Consider the following 14,476-nt stretch of genomic DNA (forward strand, 5'->3'; position numbering starts at 1 on the left):
CATCTACACAGATAATGGTTCAGGGCACCCCTCTCCCCACATCCTCACCAGGACTCATAGTTAGAAGTCTTTTTAATGTGTACCAACCAGTCTGATGGATGAGAAATGGCATCCCAGCGTGACTTTAATTTGCATTTTCCTGTTTACTAGTAAGCATCTTTCCATTGGCTATGAATCTGTTCTTAATGTGAGTTTGTGTGGCAGAATAGTATTGATGAGCCTATTTGTTGGCTCTTTAGATTTCTCATTGCTATCCCTATCCTTTGCTTGTTTTTTTCTGCTGGGTTTGTCTTTGCACTATGAATGTGCTGCAGCTCAGTGCAGGGCATTAACTTCCTTCTGTCATACGTTTTGCACATATATTTTCCTAGTCTATCGTTTGCCTTTTGATTTCCCTGAGTATTTTCATACAGATTTTTTTTCATTTTATGTAGTCAGACATGTTTATCTTTTTAATGGCTTCTCAGTTTCCTGTTTTGCTTTTAAAATCTCCCCAATCCATAAGCTATATTACTGTTTCCTTCTGATTTTTTCCTTTTAATTTTTCTCATTTAAACATATAACCTTTCTGAATTTATTTTTGTCAAATTAAGGTTGGCTCAGACAGATGTGATGGCTCACGCCTATAATCCCAGTGCTTTAGGAGCAAGGCAGGAAGATTGCTTGAGGCCAGGAGTTCAAGGCCAGACTGGACAACATAGTGAGACTTCTGTCTCTGCGAAGTTTTTCTGTAATTAGCTGGGACTGGCGGCACATGCCTGTAGCTGAGACAGGAGGATTGCTTGAGCCAGAAGGCCGAGGTTACCGTAAGCTATGATCACACCACTGCGCTCCAGCCTGGGCAATAGAGCAAAGCTCTGTCTCTGCAAAAACAACACAAAAATTAAGATAGCCTCCAGTGTTACTTTCCTCCATGCAGATAGCCAAATTCAGCATTTCCTGTCTACACTCTCAGACCCTGGGCTCCCAAGAGGTGCCTGGGAGGGGGCTACCAAATTCAGGGCGAGGAGGTCTGGGAAGTGGCACAGATGCCCCATCCCCCAGCCATGGAGCTGTTCTGCTTTTGTTGTTTTACAAAATAGGCTTCCAGTAAGGATTTGATTTGGACAAAGTGTTCTGAAGCTGAAGGAATTTTGAAAATCCCTTTCAGATGATCTCTGGGGGCCCTTCCAGGTTTGACATTCTCTGACTTGATAATGCCCAGGACGGCAACTGCTTATTAAGGAAGAGAAGGCAATGGGTCGGTGTATCTTCATCCAAAAGTAATTTCAATATTAAATCCCAGGTTGGCTCAAAGTGGATTTTAGAATCACAGCATTTTAGAGGTGGAAGGGACCTTGGAAATCCTCTAGTCTAGTGCCTCTCAATCCTGGCTGCCTTTAGAATCACCTGGGAGTGTTTTTTTTTCAAGTCCTAGTACCTGGACTCATGCCAAACCACGTAATTCAGAGTCCCTGGGGGGAGGGCCCAGGCATACGTTTTTTTTTTAAATCTCCTCGTAATTCTAATATACAGGGGGGCTGAGAACCACTTCTCTAGTTCAACTCCCTTATTTCATTAGTAAGTCAGCTGAAGGTCAGCCATGTCTGACACAGCCGGCTAACCGTAGGGTTGGGGCTATTACCCAGATCGCTGCCTCTGGGTTTGCCTTTTTCATCTACACCAAATGCCTCGTCGAGCACCACTCCTCGGATTTTCAACTGGCAACACTAAAGTCCCAGTATGAATGTTTTGTATCTTTGCATATGATCGGCTTCAAAGTATTCATTGCATGCAATTCTGTGCATCCTAAACAAACAGACCTAGTTCTGCGTTGCAGGACCTTGCTGGAGAACAGGATCGTAAAGAACAAACTACGATAAAAAAGCAGGACATTTGCTATATGCACATGAAAGAGCCTGCTGCAGGGAGCGGGTGTAGAAGTAGTTGCCAAGGAGGTCAAGGAGGCTTCACACAGGAGGTGGCATTTGAATTGAGCCTAATGGTTGACTGAAGAGGACTTTGATGGACAGAGAATCAACGCTGCGCTCTTGCCCGTAGCAGTGACTGGCTGCCTGAGTGTTACACAGGGGGTTTAAAAGGACAGGGATGGGGGCAGCAAGGTTTCAGGGCAGAAATGCTTTGATACCAGGTGGGATGAGGGCCCAGTCTGTCTCAGGCGCTCTGATCTCCCTCTGCTCTGCCCGCAGGAATGAGACCGTGCTGCACCAGTTCTGCTGCCCAGCCGCCGATGCCGAGCAGAAGCCCGCCTGCTCCGACCTGGTCTCCCAAAGGTGGGAACTGTGGCCCTTCCTCCCTCCTGCACCCCCACCTTCCTTCCTAACAGAGCAAAGCACGCACCACTGCACTGTCTATTGGGCCTCCGCCTCTTGAGTCTCATGTGGGGTTGTTCGCTTTCACCTCCTTCCTCAGACTTCCATTTCTCTCTGCTCCCTCTGGACCCCAGATGGGCCATTTCCAACTTTTAAGGTCATTATGTCCTATCGTTCTCATCCGAAACTTATGCTCCTTTCTTCTAAATGGCCCGTGGAAAATCTAATTTTCTAAGCAGCCAGGGAAATTGATTTGATTGAGGATATTCATGTCTGTCACATAGTAGGGTGCCTGGCACACAGCGGTGTGCACTCGGCCCATGCATAGTGTCCCGCCTTCCTCTTACATCAAGGATTCATACTTCTCTTCCTAGTTGCTCTTCTTCCAGTCAGCCCAGGTGCCTGACTTTAAGCGTAAGGATCTCAGCCCTGGCTGCCCCAGTTGATAGCCTTGGGATGAGATGGGTGTGTTGAGAAGTCAGGTTTTAGAGCCACACTCCTGAGCTTTCTCCTCTGCCCTCTGCCTCCCTGTCCCCCTTCCTGGTGCTCTCTCTCCATCCTGTGATCAGCCTCCTCCCTCCGCACCTGCCTCTGTCTCTCTGCCCTGGTGTTTCTCCTCTTCTGTGCCCATGCTGTGTTCCCCGCCTGCCCTCCGATCTGTGTGCTGTCAGTCTCTCTTGCTCTTTTCTCTTTTCCACTAGTTTGTCTGTCTCCACACTGTATATTTCTCTTTTCTTGACTTGTTTTTTCCTTGGATTCTGGCCTGAAATTTGCCTAGTCTCTCAGTGTCCTGTTATGGAGTGAATTTGGGCGAGGTACTCCACTCCCCTGGGCCTCAGTTTCCTCACCTGGATAGTGAAGGGCTTGGTCTGTCTCAAAAGTGGCATTCACCTATCATCCCTTCAAGCCTCTCAGCTGCTCAATGGGGCCAGACTAAGCAGCTCTTCTTGTCCCTGAAGGATGAGAGGAGGGTAAGGGTTGGAGGACCCAGAGACTTGTCCACAGTCACAGAGCAAGGACCAGCACAGCCACAGGAGGCTTAGGGCATCAGACTTCTCATGCGCACCATTTCCAGATTTAAGATCCACTTATTCTGTGATCTTTCCCCCTTTATCCTCTGGAAAATAACTAGACGGTGATCAAAAGTGGTGGCTAGAGACCTCGGGTCACAGACAAACACCCCATGAAAGGCATTGCTTATAGGGGAGTTCAGAGAAAGAGGCAGGGCTCGGAGGAGGACTGGAGGAGGACTCAGAGAGGCCAGACACCCAAAGGGACCTTAAATCCAGAGCTGAGGGAGGAATGGGAGCTCCTGACGCCAGCCATGTTGAAGATGGGAGGCTGATGCTTTGGGTGTCCTCTGTGACAAGTTTTTGGCCAGGCCTGGGGACATAAAGCCACATAAGGCCAACTTCCAAGTTGAGAAGGGGGGTGGGGAAAGTTGAGCAGTTCTCGAGAAGAACTTGAGAAGTTCTCCATGCAGTGGGACATTAGGATGCCCTGAAAGGGAACACGGCTCACCTGGAAATTAGAAGGAAGAAGAGAAATGGGAGAATGAAATGGTGGAGAGAGAAAGGAAGAGGAGAGCGTGGTGGTGTGGAAGACACCAGGGCGATGTACAGGAAAACCCTGAGAGCCCTGGCCCCTTCCCATGGACCCTCACTGTTCAGACACATGACCCGGGACTCCTTCCTAGAAACTGCCTTCCTTGGTACGGGAGAAGAGAGAAAAGCTGTCTGACCTGCCTCCAGCCCCATCAATTCAACTCAATTCAGTGAGCATTTTATTGATACCTAACCAAGCACCAGGCCTCAGTGAGGATAGATGGCACACCCTTGAGAAGCCCAGGCCTGGCAGCAGCGGGCAATAGAGACTGTCCCTTGGGTTTGCTGTGCTCTCTCCTCCCATCCACTCGCAGCCTGCATGCCCGCTTATGCTCCAGCACTCCCCTGCTGGCTGCGTGGTGCCCACCTGCAGCCCCAGCTCCAGGTGGGAAGGAGTGGAAAAGAGGTGGTCCCAGCAGCACCCCAGAAGGTAGGTAGACGTGGGCAGGGGAGGGTTGCTGCCCTCTCAAGGGGCTGGGGCTCCAAGGGAATAGGGTCATTTTCCAGGGTTTGAGGTGGATGATAGGAAACCCATGATCTTAGTTTCCAAGAGATTTGCTGTTCACCTTGTTCACCTTCCCCTGGGAGGTGTGGGCTTTGAGGTTGGGGACTGGCGGTGCTCTGGGGAGGGAGGGTGGGAGGTGGGAGATTCTCTTGAATGTTGGTTCATGGAGGGGCCTATACACCCTGCCTATGGGGGCCCTCCCCCTGGGTGGGGGCAGGGAGACTTTCCCCACCCCCCAGATGGCCTAGGACTTCAGCTGCTCTCCATCTCTAGCTCCCAGTTATTCCAAGTTGTCCTGTCTGTCTGTCTGATTTGTAGTCTCCTAGAGCCGTTTTTGTCTGTCTGTCTGTCTGATGTGACTTCCTTGGCTTCTCTGGGAGGAGCCCCTCTGGATGTTTTCTGGACAGCCCAACAGTGTACGTGGTTTGCTTTTGGCTTCTCGGGGGATTCTATTCCAAGATAAGTTTTCCATGATCAGACTCTCAGCATCCCTACTCCCAACCCTATCACGACTCCTCCACCACCCGTCATCCCTTCCCCTAGACCAGCTGTCCCACCTCCAGAGCATAGCCTCAACTTCCCAGCAATCTCCTCTAGTGGAATGTGTTACAGTCAGAGGCCGGTCTGTGGGGTTGGCACAGGTGGGTGGGTCTCGCAGCCCTCTGAGGGGAACTGCTATGGGACTCGAGCTCTGAGACAAGCCAGGCTCCTCCCGCTATGTCTGGCTCCTGCTCTGTCAGTCTGGCTTCTTCCCTGTCAATCTGGTTTCCCACTAGCTCAGCCAGTCTCCAGCCGAATCATGGTCTCCTGAGGGTTTCTGTGATCAGCAGTTGGCCTCTACAGGAGACCCCAGTAAGGAATCCAAAGCCAGTGAATCAGGGTCAAGGCATTTGGTGTGTGGACTCAGCCAGCCACAGGAGCTCCCTTGCCATCCTCCTCTGCACTATGGCTGAGGCCGGCCCCCACTCCAGCTGAGCTGAGCAAGGGTCCCTTTCCTTGAGCTGCCAGGGCCCTCCCTGGGGTGCTGCAATGGCCACTCATCTATCTGATCAGAGATGTAGAGACGCTGCTCAGCCCAGGGGAAAGTCTGGTCCCTCCTAGAAAGATCCCAGGGCCATAAGACAGCCTTGCCCCTCCCAAAGAGGCAGAGAAGCCTCAGCCCTACCGAGGCCAGGACAGCCTTCCCCAGCCACCTGCAGAAGAGCATCTGGTGGCTGGTGTCAGGAAAACTCTGTCTTGGGGCTGGGAGCCTGCCAGGGAGTGATTGTCCCAGGAGTGGGAAGACTTGAAATTGAGCATGTCCCAGGAGTGGGAAGACTTGAAATTGAGCACGTCTGGAAGCTTGGGTGTCTGCAAAGGGAGGCTGAAGGGTGGGCGTCAGTGGTTTGGGGTACAGTGGAGCAGCTATAGGCTGGCAAAGCCCTCTGAAGCTGAATGACCAGATGGAGTTATTACGGGTTCTGCTGTTCCCTGGTTCCCCACACCGCCCTAGGAAGACAACCTATGTCTGCCAGGGTAATTAGGAGGTGGGAGCTGGGGATGGTGCCCCCTCCCAGCGGCCAGCCAGGGGGTAGCAAGTGTGTGCCAGTCTCTTTCTCCCCAGAAAAGATCGCCCCGTGGTCGTTGCCCCTACCGATCTCCTCCCTGCTGCCAGCTAATGACAGGGTATTATTCTGGGGCACTGAATAGGCCAGTAATTGCAGCCCTACTTTCGATCCTGCGGGCTCCCCTCCCTTTCAGGCTCTCAGTGACATTCAGAACAATGACCCGGTAGCTGGCCAGCTGCCTCCCATCATAGAGCCCATTTGTCTCCGAGGGTGATAATGGGGCCAAGATGAGGAAGATGGGTTTCTATTAGTGTAATGGGAGGAGGCAGATGTGGGAGAGGGTGTGGCTCAGGACAGGGAGGTGGGGCTCAGACAGCGGAGGCTGGTTTCTGGGGGGAGAAGCGGGCTCAAGGCGGGGAGGTGGGCTAAGGAGGGGGAGGTGGGGCTCAGGAGGGGAGGTGGGGCTCTGGACGAGAGGTGGAATTCAGGATGGGGAGGTGGGGTTCAGGAGGGGGAGGTGGGGTTCAGGAGGGGGAGGTGTGGCTCAGAAGGGGAAGTGGTGTTCAGGATGGGGAGGCGGAGCTCAGAAGAGGAGGCAGGGCTCAGGGGGGGAGGCGGGCTCAGGAGGGGGAGGCGGGCTCAGGAGGGGGAGGCGGGCTCAGGAGGGGGAGGCGGGCTCAGGACGGGGAGGTGCTAGGGAGGAAACAACAACTCCTAGGCATCCGGAGCAAGAAGGGATCTGAGTAGGGGTCTGGGGCGCTGTGAACCTCTGCCAACTGAACTGACTCACTCCTAGTCCTTGCTCCTTCCTTTTCAACCCGCCCAATCTTTACTCCGAGACGGAAGACACCAATATTTATTGAATGTATGATTTATTGAACATGCCAGGGACATTCTCCTGGGCATTCTTGATATTTTATCTCACGTAATTCTGTGAGATAGGTGTTATTCCCATTTACAGATAAGGAATCCAGAATGGAGAGAAGTTAGGTATCTTGACCGAGGGACCACTGCTAATTATTTCTGGAGCTGGACGGTGAACCCAGGTCCAACTGCAATACGCAACCTCTTATTTCAGAGCTGCTGCTGGAATTTTTTTTTAAGAGCTCAAGAGAAATCCTTCCAGCCATTTCACTGGATTTTAAATAACATCTATTTTCTCTGATTATAGTTGTTGGAAATGTGAAAAATACAGAATATAAAGAAGAAAATATAAACGAGCTTCATCATGTAGAATTAACTGATGTTAATATTTTAGTGTGCAGCCTCCCAGTGTTTTATTTTTCTATGCGTTGGGTTTTACATCCTCCCCACGCCCATTTAAAAAAAAAAAAAAGGTTTTGTAGTCTGCATTTCCCACTTGGCGTAGCGTACTGCGCCCCTTTAGAGGGCCTCCTATCCTAACAAGTCCCTCCCGGGCCACCAGAGCCTCTGCGGAGGCCGCCACGCGGGGTGCCTTGGAGGAAGGGGCGCCCGTCCGAGAACGGGGGCAGAACGGCTGCAGGGAGCGCCCGGCATTAGCATAGCCGGAGCATCTCCGCCTCTCCTGCCTCTTTCCATCCGCTGTGATGGGGCCTGAAGCCTGATCAATGGACCAGCCAGTGTTTACCCAGCGATTACGGAGCAATTAAATTCTCAGTCGCTACAGTTTAGTTTTCAAACAGCTAGGCCCGGGCGCGAGGCCTCACGTGCCTGCTCCAGGAGTCGCATCCAGGCTGCTGGGAAACCGGCACCGGCCACTGGTGGCTTAGGGCGGCAGCGTGTGTCAGCCGAGCGGTACAGCTCGGTCCTCCTTCCCTGGAGAGGGGCAGAAAAGCCCACCCTGCCTGCCTGGCCCCAAGCTCCGGGTCTCTGCCTCCCACCCCAGGAAGGCAATGGCTGCAGGGGAGGTGAAGGGAAATTTTCTTTGTCTCCTTCAGGGTTCGCTGGTTGGTTGGGAGAGGACTTCCGAGCGGTTGGGATGGGATGAAAATCCCCACAAGTCCCCTGCAGTGGCGGGGAGCATTGCCTGCTGGCAGCGGCAGGGTGGGGGAGGGCGAGATTCCTGGGGTTTGAAGACTGGGCTCTGGGGTGGGACCCAGCGGTGCCTGCACAGAAGGGAGCAGCCTGCGGAGAGCGGCCTGCTCCTGTGGTTTGGACTTTGAGAGCAGGTGTGATCATGGGTGGTCTGAGGAGCTCTGTGTAGTTAAGAGTAGATTCCAGTTGGCGTGGGCTCCGTGCCCAGGAAGACGGCCGCATTCCGTCCTGGAGCTACAGGAACGTGCCCTAAGGAACGGTGTGACCTGTCACTTTACCACCCTGCGCATTTTTGTCCCCTTCGTGTCTTCCCTCGCCAGATTCAGGAGGGATAATAAACCAAAATAGAAGTCAAAGTACTTTGACACTTTGGGAGGGGGTACAAAAATATCCCAGAGAGTATTAGGAAGGTTTTGTCTTGTTGTTGACTTTTGACTTTCTGTTCAGGTGGCTCTCCTCAGCTGGGATGTGAAACTCCCGTTGAGAGTCAACTGTTTGCCCAGGCTAATTTCCTTGTGTAATTTTCCTTCCCAGGCCTTGAGCCATCCTCTGAGACTGGCCACTTCATGTGACCTAGGCTGTCACCAGACGGCGCTTGGGAAACCTGTCGTGATGCTGTGCTGGGGCTGCCCTCAAATAGCTGCTCCTTAAGGCAGGTGACTTTTTGTCAGGAGCATGTTTAGAGATGACTGGAGGAGAACGCCTCCTAACCCTGTGTCTGTTTTATGTCTCCCACCCATGAGGGAGAGGAAGCAAATACTGGCCACCATGTGCTGAGTGCTTGCTATGTGCTATGCAAGAATTATCTTATTTAACCCTTAATAGAAGCTGGTGAAATATTACTCCCATTTTACAGACAAGGAAACTGAGGATCAGAGACAACGAATGACTTGACCAGGGGCCACGTAGCTGGTGAAGAGCAGAGCTAGGTTTTGTACCAGGTGATTGTCAATTGCAGCCTGTAGCCAACAGGGCAGGACAGCAGGAGGCAGGCGTTGTCAAGTATGGGAAGTGAAGGTGTGGCAGGAAGGTGACAGCTGCTGCCCCAGTCTCCAGCCACAGCCAGTGGGTGGCTGAGAGCTCATAGGTTATTGTTCAGGGCCTCAAAAGGCCTGGCCTCTCTGCCCTGCCCCTTCGCCCTGCCCCTTGAGGCTGTGTGTGGCCATCAGGTAAATGCACCAGAACAACCAAACTGAAGCGAGGAGTGACCCAGAGAATATTTTTAGGGAATAAAAACAGCAACAACAACAATGCTAGTTTTATTATTAAGGAAATACACATAACTAAGGATAATACTTCCAGAACAACAAGTGAAAGATGCACGAGGAACATCTACGCTTTCCCTAGTCCAGGGTATTCGGTAATGCAGTTTTATCCAGTTTTCTGGGAAACAGCTTTTGTTTCATTTACTGGAAGCTCGTTGGAATCTTTTGGATCTTCTTTTCTCACTTCCAGGAAGAGTAACCCCTGTAGGCGTAGAGATTTTTCTAATCCCACTATTTCCTGTGCTTTTGTTTTGTTTTGTTTTGTCTTCTGAAAGGTCTTTACCCATTCACTTATCTTTTGAGCAATAACATGACAACAAAAATGACTTATAATTTCCAGAATTGTATCTGATGTATGACAAAAAGGGTTTTTAATTTGTTTCATTGAACCAAAAAAGAAGTAATCTATAGCAAGAGTGATTTGATCAGCTATGGCATTCTTAAGACTTTTTACTGCCTTCAAGAGGCCTTGGAATGGCCTCAGAAAGGTGGTTTTGGCTGGGCGTGGTGGCTCACGCCTCTAATCCCAGAATTTTGGGAGGCTGAGGTGGGTAGATCATGAGGTCAGGAGATCAAGACCATCCTGGACAACATGGTGAAACCCCGTCTCTACTAAAATACAAAAAATTAGCCAGGTGTGGTGGTGTGAGCCTGTAGTCCCAGCTACTTGGGAGGCTGAAGCAGGAGAATCGCTTGAACCCAGGAGGTGGAGGTTGCAATGCGCCAAGATCGCACCACTGCACTCCAGCCTGGTGACAGAGTGAGACTATGTCTCAAAAAAAAAAAGGAGGTTTTTAGAGATTTCTTTTGTGATGATTGAAAAAACGAAACAGGAAAGACAGCTGCCTATGAAGGAAGACCGGAATGTGTTGCTATCTCCAGCAGGGAGACTTTCCATCATTCCCCTTAGCACCCTCGAGGTGAAGTGGCTCCCATTGTCTGAGGCCAAATCTGGGTATCATTTGTTCTAAGATTATTTTGACCACATTCCCAGCAGTGACAGTTGGGAGGGGGAAGGTCTCCACCCAGCCGGAGAGGTGGTCCACTGTTACCAGTAGATACTTTAGTCTCCCTATTTTGGACATTTCTGTAAAATCTGCTTGAATGCTTTGAAATGGCCTTAACCCAGGAGGTCTCCCTCCCATAGTCTGTTTTCTAACTACCTTTTTGTTGATTCTCTGGCGGGTCACACAACCCCCACACCCTCGTTTAGTAAGGGTCTAAATCCCTACACACCCAAAATTCTTGAGTATTGCATCACACATGGCCTGGGGACCCCAGTGACTTCCCTCATGCAGTATGGATGTCAGTTCCCTCATTTTGGGTTTGCTTATCATTTCTGTCCCATCAGGGAGCACCGAGCTCCCATTCTCAGTTTGAGCGGCCCTATCTTGCCCAGCTCTTCCCCTTTAGAAAATTGGGGTTTTAATGCCACCTTAGGGGAATCTGGGATTAGGCTAAGCAGTTTAACTTCCTCCTCCAGGGAGGCTTGCTTAGCAGCTCTGTCCGCAAGCCCGTTCCCTTCAGCGTCTATAGTGTTTCCTTTCCCACGGCCATTTACATGAACTATGGCCACCTCTGCTGGAAGCGGGAGGCTTTTTACAGCTTGTCTGACCAGTTTCCCATGTACCAGTTCTTTCCCCTGCTATTTATTAGGCCTGGCTTTGTCCACATCTTTCCAGAGGTGTGAACTACTCCGTAGGGATACTTGGAATTAGCATGTATAGTGCCTTCTTGGCCTTCCAGGAGCTTCAGAGCCTGGTTAGCAGCATGTAATTCACAGGTTTGGGCTGACAAGTATTGGGTAATCTACCTTTTTCTCTTAAGATTTGTTTGTTTCCATCAATGACAGCACAGGCATTGTGTCTTGTACCTTCTATCACTTGGGATGACCCATCCACAAACAGCTCCATTCCATCATGTGGCAGAGTTTCTTTAAGGTCTAGTCTAACTTCAGTTTGATATTCTATAATATCTAAACAGTTATGGTCGGATACCTTCTTATTCTCCTCTCCTTTCCATAAGAAACTGGCTGGAGTTAGGTTAGGCACCTCTCCAGGGCCCACTGACCCCAGGAAGAACTTGGGGAGGCAAGAGACTAAGCAGCTGGCCTCCCAGGGTGCCTTTGGCCTGGCTCTGCTGGGTCTGGCTGTGAGCCAAGCGCTGCTGGTTTGAAGAGCTGCCAGCCTATGGCACCTTCCCTGACACTCAGTCTCATCAGCAAGGGCATCCCTGGCTCCTTCTTTGTTTTGAAGTCACCATTCGTCTCCCTGGCAGCCCAAGAGCTGCACTGTTTGTATTCCACACCACCCCGGCTGGTGACCCAGCAACTGCAAAGGGTCCGGGTTTGTCCTGCTCTGGAAGGGGACTCAGTAGCTTTTCCTCCTCCTCAGCTGCAAGGATGCTCTTCTGGCCCAGCCTGGCTCCGGGAAACAGAACTTTCATGTAACCAACCTCAAAAGATCCTGGCAGACCTCTCCCCAGCAAGAGCTCTGTCTACTTCAGGGACTGCAAACTGGCATTTTCTTTCAGCTGTATTGGGTTTTTTAGTTTTTAGAACTGATCACCAGCATAAAAATCCTATTTCACCTAAAAAGTCAGAATTCTGGCCTCTGACAAAGCAATCTGGCAACACAAGGCCGGCACTGTAAGAACAGCTCAGCAGCTGCTGCCCCTTTAACAGGGGTGCCCTCTTCAGGTAGCCACAGTCCCCCCAGCCCTGCAGCCCTCCTCACCTTTGCTGGCCCTATAGTCCTTTGAGTTTACAACCCTGGTTTCTCCCTTATGTAGCCCCCAAGCCCTTCTGCAACCGCCCCTGTGGACTTACAGCCTCTCAGTAAAACAACTAAACCTTAATGGTCATCTCATCCATTTACCCTTCCGTAACCTGAATCCTTTCCACCACCTGACAAACAGCCATGCAGTCTTTGCTGTAAGCAACCCACTGCTCCTCCAGCAGCCTGATCCTAAACTCTCCTCCACATCCCTCTCTCACCTGCATCCCCAGCTCCTGGGCCCTGTGTCTCCCCAGTGGCCGAAGTGCACCCTTTCCCGGCACCTCCTTGTTGCTTGAGCCTCTAGAACCTTCCCCAGCCCTGCCAACCTCTCCACATCTTCCTACTTCCTCTTGTTCTCTTTCTTCCTTTTATATTATTTTTCTCACCAGTCTCACCTTCTGCGTCTGTCTTTGATCTCTGTCTTTTCCAGTCTCTCTCTTTCGCATTTTCTTTTTCTGTCTCTCTCTGTCATCCCGTTTCCTTTTCCCTCACACTTAGTTTCTTCCTTTTTCTCTCTCTCGGCACAAGCTAAGCTGTGCTGGGCCCTGCGCCCCCAACCCCCCCCCCTGCCTTCCACCTGTAAAGATGAACAGCTCTGCCGAAATGAAAAAGAATCAGGAGGTGCTTTTTTGGTTTTTTTTTTTTTTTTTTGAGGAAGAGTTTCACTTTTGTTGCCCAGGCTATAGTGCAATGGCACGATCTTGGCTCATCACAACCTCCTTCTCCCAGCTTCAAGCGATTCTCCTGCCTCACCCTCCCAAGTAGCTGGGATTACAGGCATGTGCCACCACACCTGGCCAATTTTGTATTTTTAGTAGAGATGGGATTTCTCCACATTGGTCAGGCTGGTCTCGAACTCCTGAACTCAGGTGATTCACCTGCCTCGGCTTCCCAAAGTGCTGGGATTACAGGTGTGAGCCACTTTTATCAACAGCTTTCAGCAGCAACTTCCACACACAGTTGTGTGGCCAGCTCCCCCTTGCCTTCAGGATCAACAGCTTAACTCTCTCTCTCTCTCTCTCTCCCTCTCTCTCGCTCTGTCTCTCTCACTCTCTCTCTCTGTGGCCCTCTACGTTTGCCATTTCCTCCCCTTTCTCTTTCCAATTTTCCTTTTTTACTTCTCGTTCTCCCTATCCCAGTTTCTCTTTTCTTTTTTCTTATACAAACCTTCTGAGCTACCCTCAGTAATTCCTTATTCGGGTTTTCATTCCATCCATAAATCTTTTGCAGTTTCTTAGTAATATCAGGCCAACTTTTAGTCACAAAATTAACTTTTAAAAGGCCTTGCTCTTCTGGGTCCTCTGGAGCTAATCCTGATTATTTTCTTATTTGATCTCTGAGCCTCTGCAGAAATGCAGAGGGAGTCTCCGCTTTTTCTTGCTGGATCTCAAATGCTTTCAAGACATTTGTGTTCTAAAAGTGGACTTTTTAATCCCTTTAATCATTAGCTTCCTTGGGTTCTGCTAAGGAAGAACCCAAGGGCCTCATCTCTGGGGTCACTGTTATTCCTTCCGGGATTTGCATTTGGGAATTTCTGCTCAGCTGGCAGGACTCCTTCCCCGGAGGATGGGGTCTCTCCCAAATGGTCATGGCTGCCCTCACAATCATTCCCGTTTCTTCCCCAGTAAATACTCATGATTGACATTATCTTAGCTCAAATATAAAAATTAGGTCCTAAAAATTGATCTAGCTGCTTTGCTAAACCCAGGGGGTCTTCCCAGAGTGGCCTCATTTCCTTTTTAAAATTCCTAACCTAAGTACTTGTTAGAGGTGCACTCACAAACCCAACTCCTCCCTGTCCCATAGAGACTTCTCTAAGAGGGTGTCTGCTAGACATCTGCTATTTAGAATGAATAGGGAAGTTCTCAATGTGCTCGAATTTTTTCCTCAAGTTTGGATAAGGATTTAAGGGAGCATTGGGTTCAGCTTCTTTATGACCCCCAGATTCCTCTTGGTCCAGCCTTCCTGTTGCCCCCGATCTCCCTGTCTTCTACTTCATGAGATGTATGGGAGGGCAAGCGTGTTAGAGGATCCCAGGGCTTTTTACTATGTTGTTTTTCTTCTTTTTTAAGGGGGAACGAGGGAGCTAATTCACTAATCTAACAAAGAGCATAAACTGTTTCCTCTTGTGAGGATGGGGTTTTGTTATTCACATAGAGAATTAAAGCTTGGCACACCCAATCCTCTTCTGAGCCAAACTTAGGCCAAAAGACCGAAGGTTGATGAATGGGGTCGTTGGGCCAAATAAAACAGCAACACTTTACCACCTTTTGCTTTTCCTTGTCCCTGATTTGAGGGTTACCCCTTCAGACCTGCAACATTCTCCCCAACGGACTATTTGGGGGAAAGTCAGAAGAATTCCCTTTAGTTCCCTCTTTCCTTTGTTCCCTGGGCCTAGAATTCTTGTTTCTCATTTTCTTTTTTTTTTTTTTTTTTTTTTTTTTTTTTTT

General features: G+C 50.1%; 1 protein-coding gene across 6 annotated transcripts in view; it reads left to right on the plus strand.

The window, feature by feature from the left end:
* IQSEC3 (IQ motif and Sec7 domain ArfGEF 3) overlaps nucleotides 1-14,476 on the plus strand; it is a 107,116-nt gene that overhangs the window by 31,685 nt on the left and 60,955 nt on the right. For all 6 annotated transcript variants that reach the window (XM_032254383.1, XM_032254384.1, XM_032254386.1 and 3 more), the window contains exon 2: nucleotides 2,190-2,273. In XM_032254383.1, the coding sequence (XP_032110274.1) occupies nucleotides 2,190-2,273 (84 nt within the window). The remainder of the gene's footprint in view (nucleotides 1-2,189; nucleotides 2,274-14,476) is intronic.

The sequence above is a fragment of the Sapajus apella genome, unplaced genomic scaffold (assembly GCF_009761245.1).
Source record: "Sapajus apella isolate SASKATOON/1434 unplaced genomic scaffold, GSC_monkey_1.0 scaffold86, whole genome shotgun sequence".
Classification (NCBI taxonomy): domain Eukaryota; kingdom Metazoa; phylum Chordata; class Mammalia; order Primates; family Cebidae; genus Sapajus; species Sapajus apella.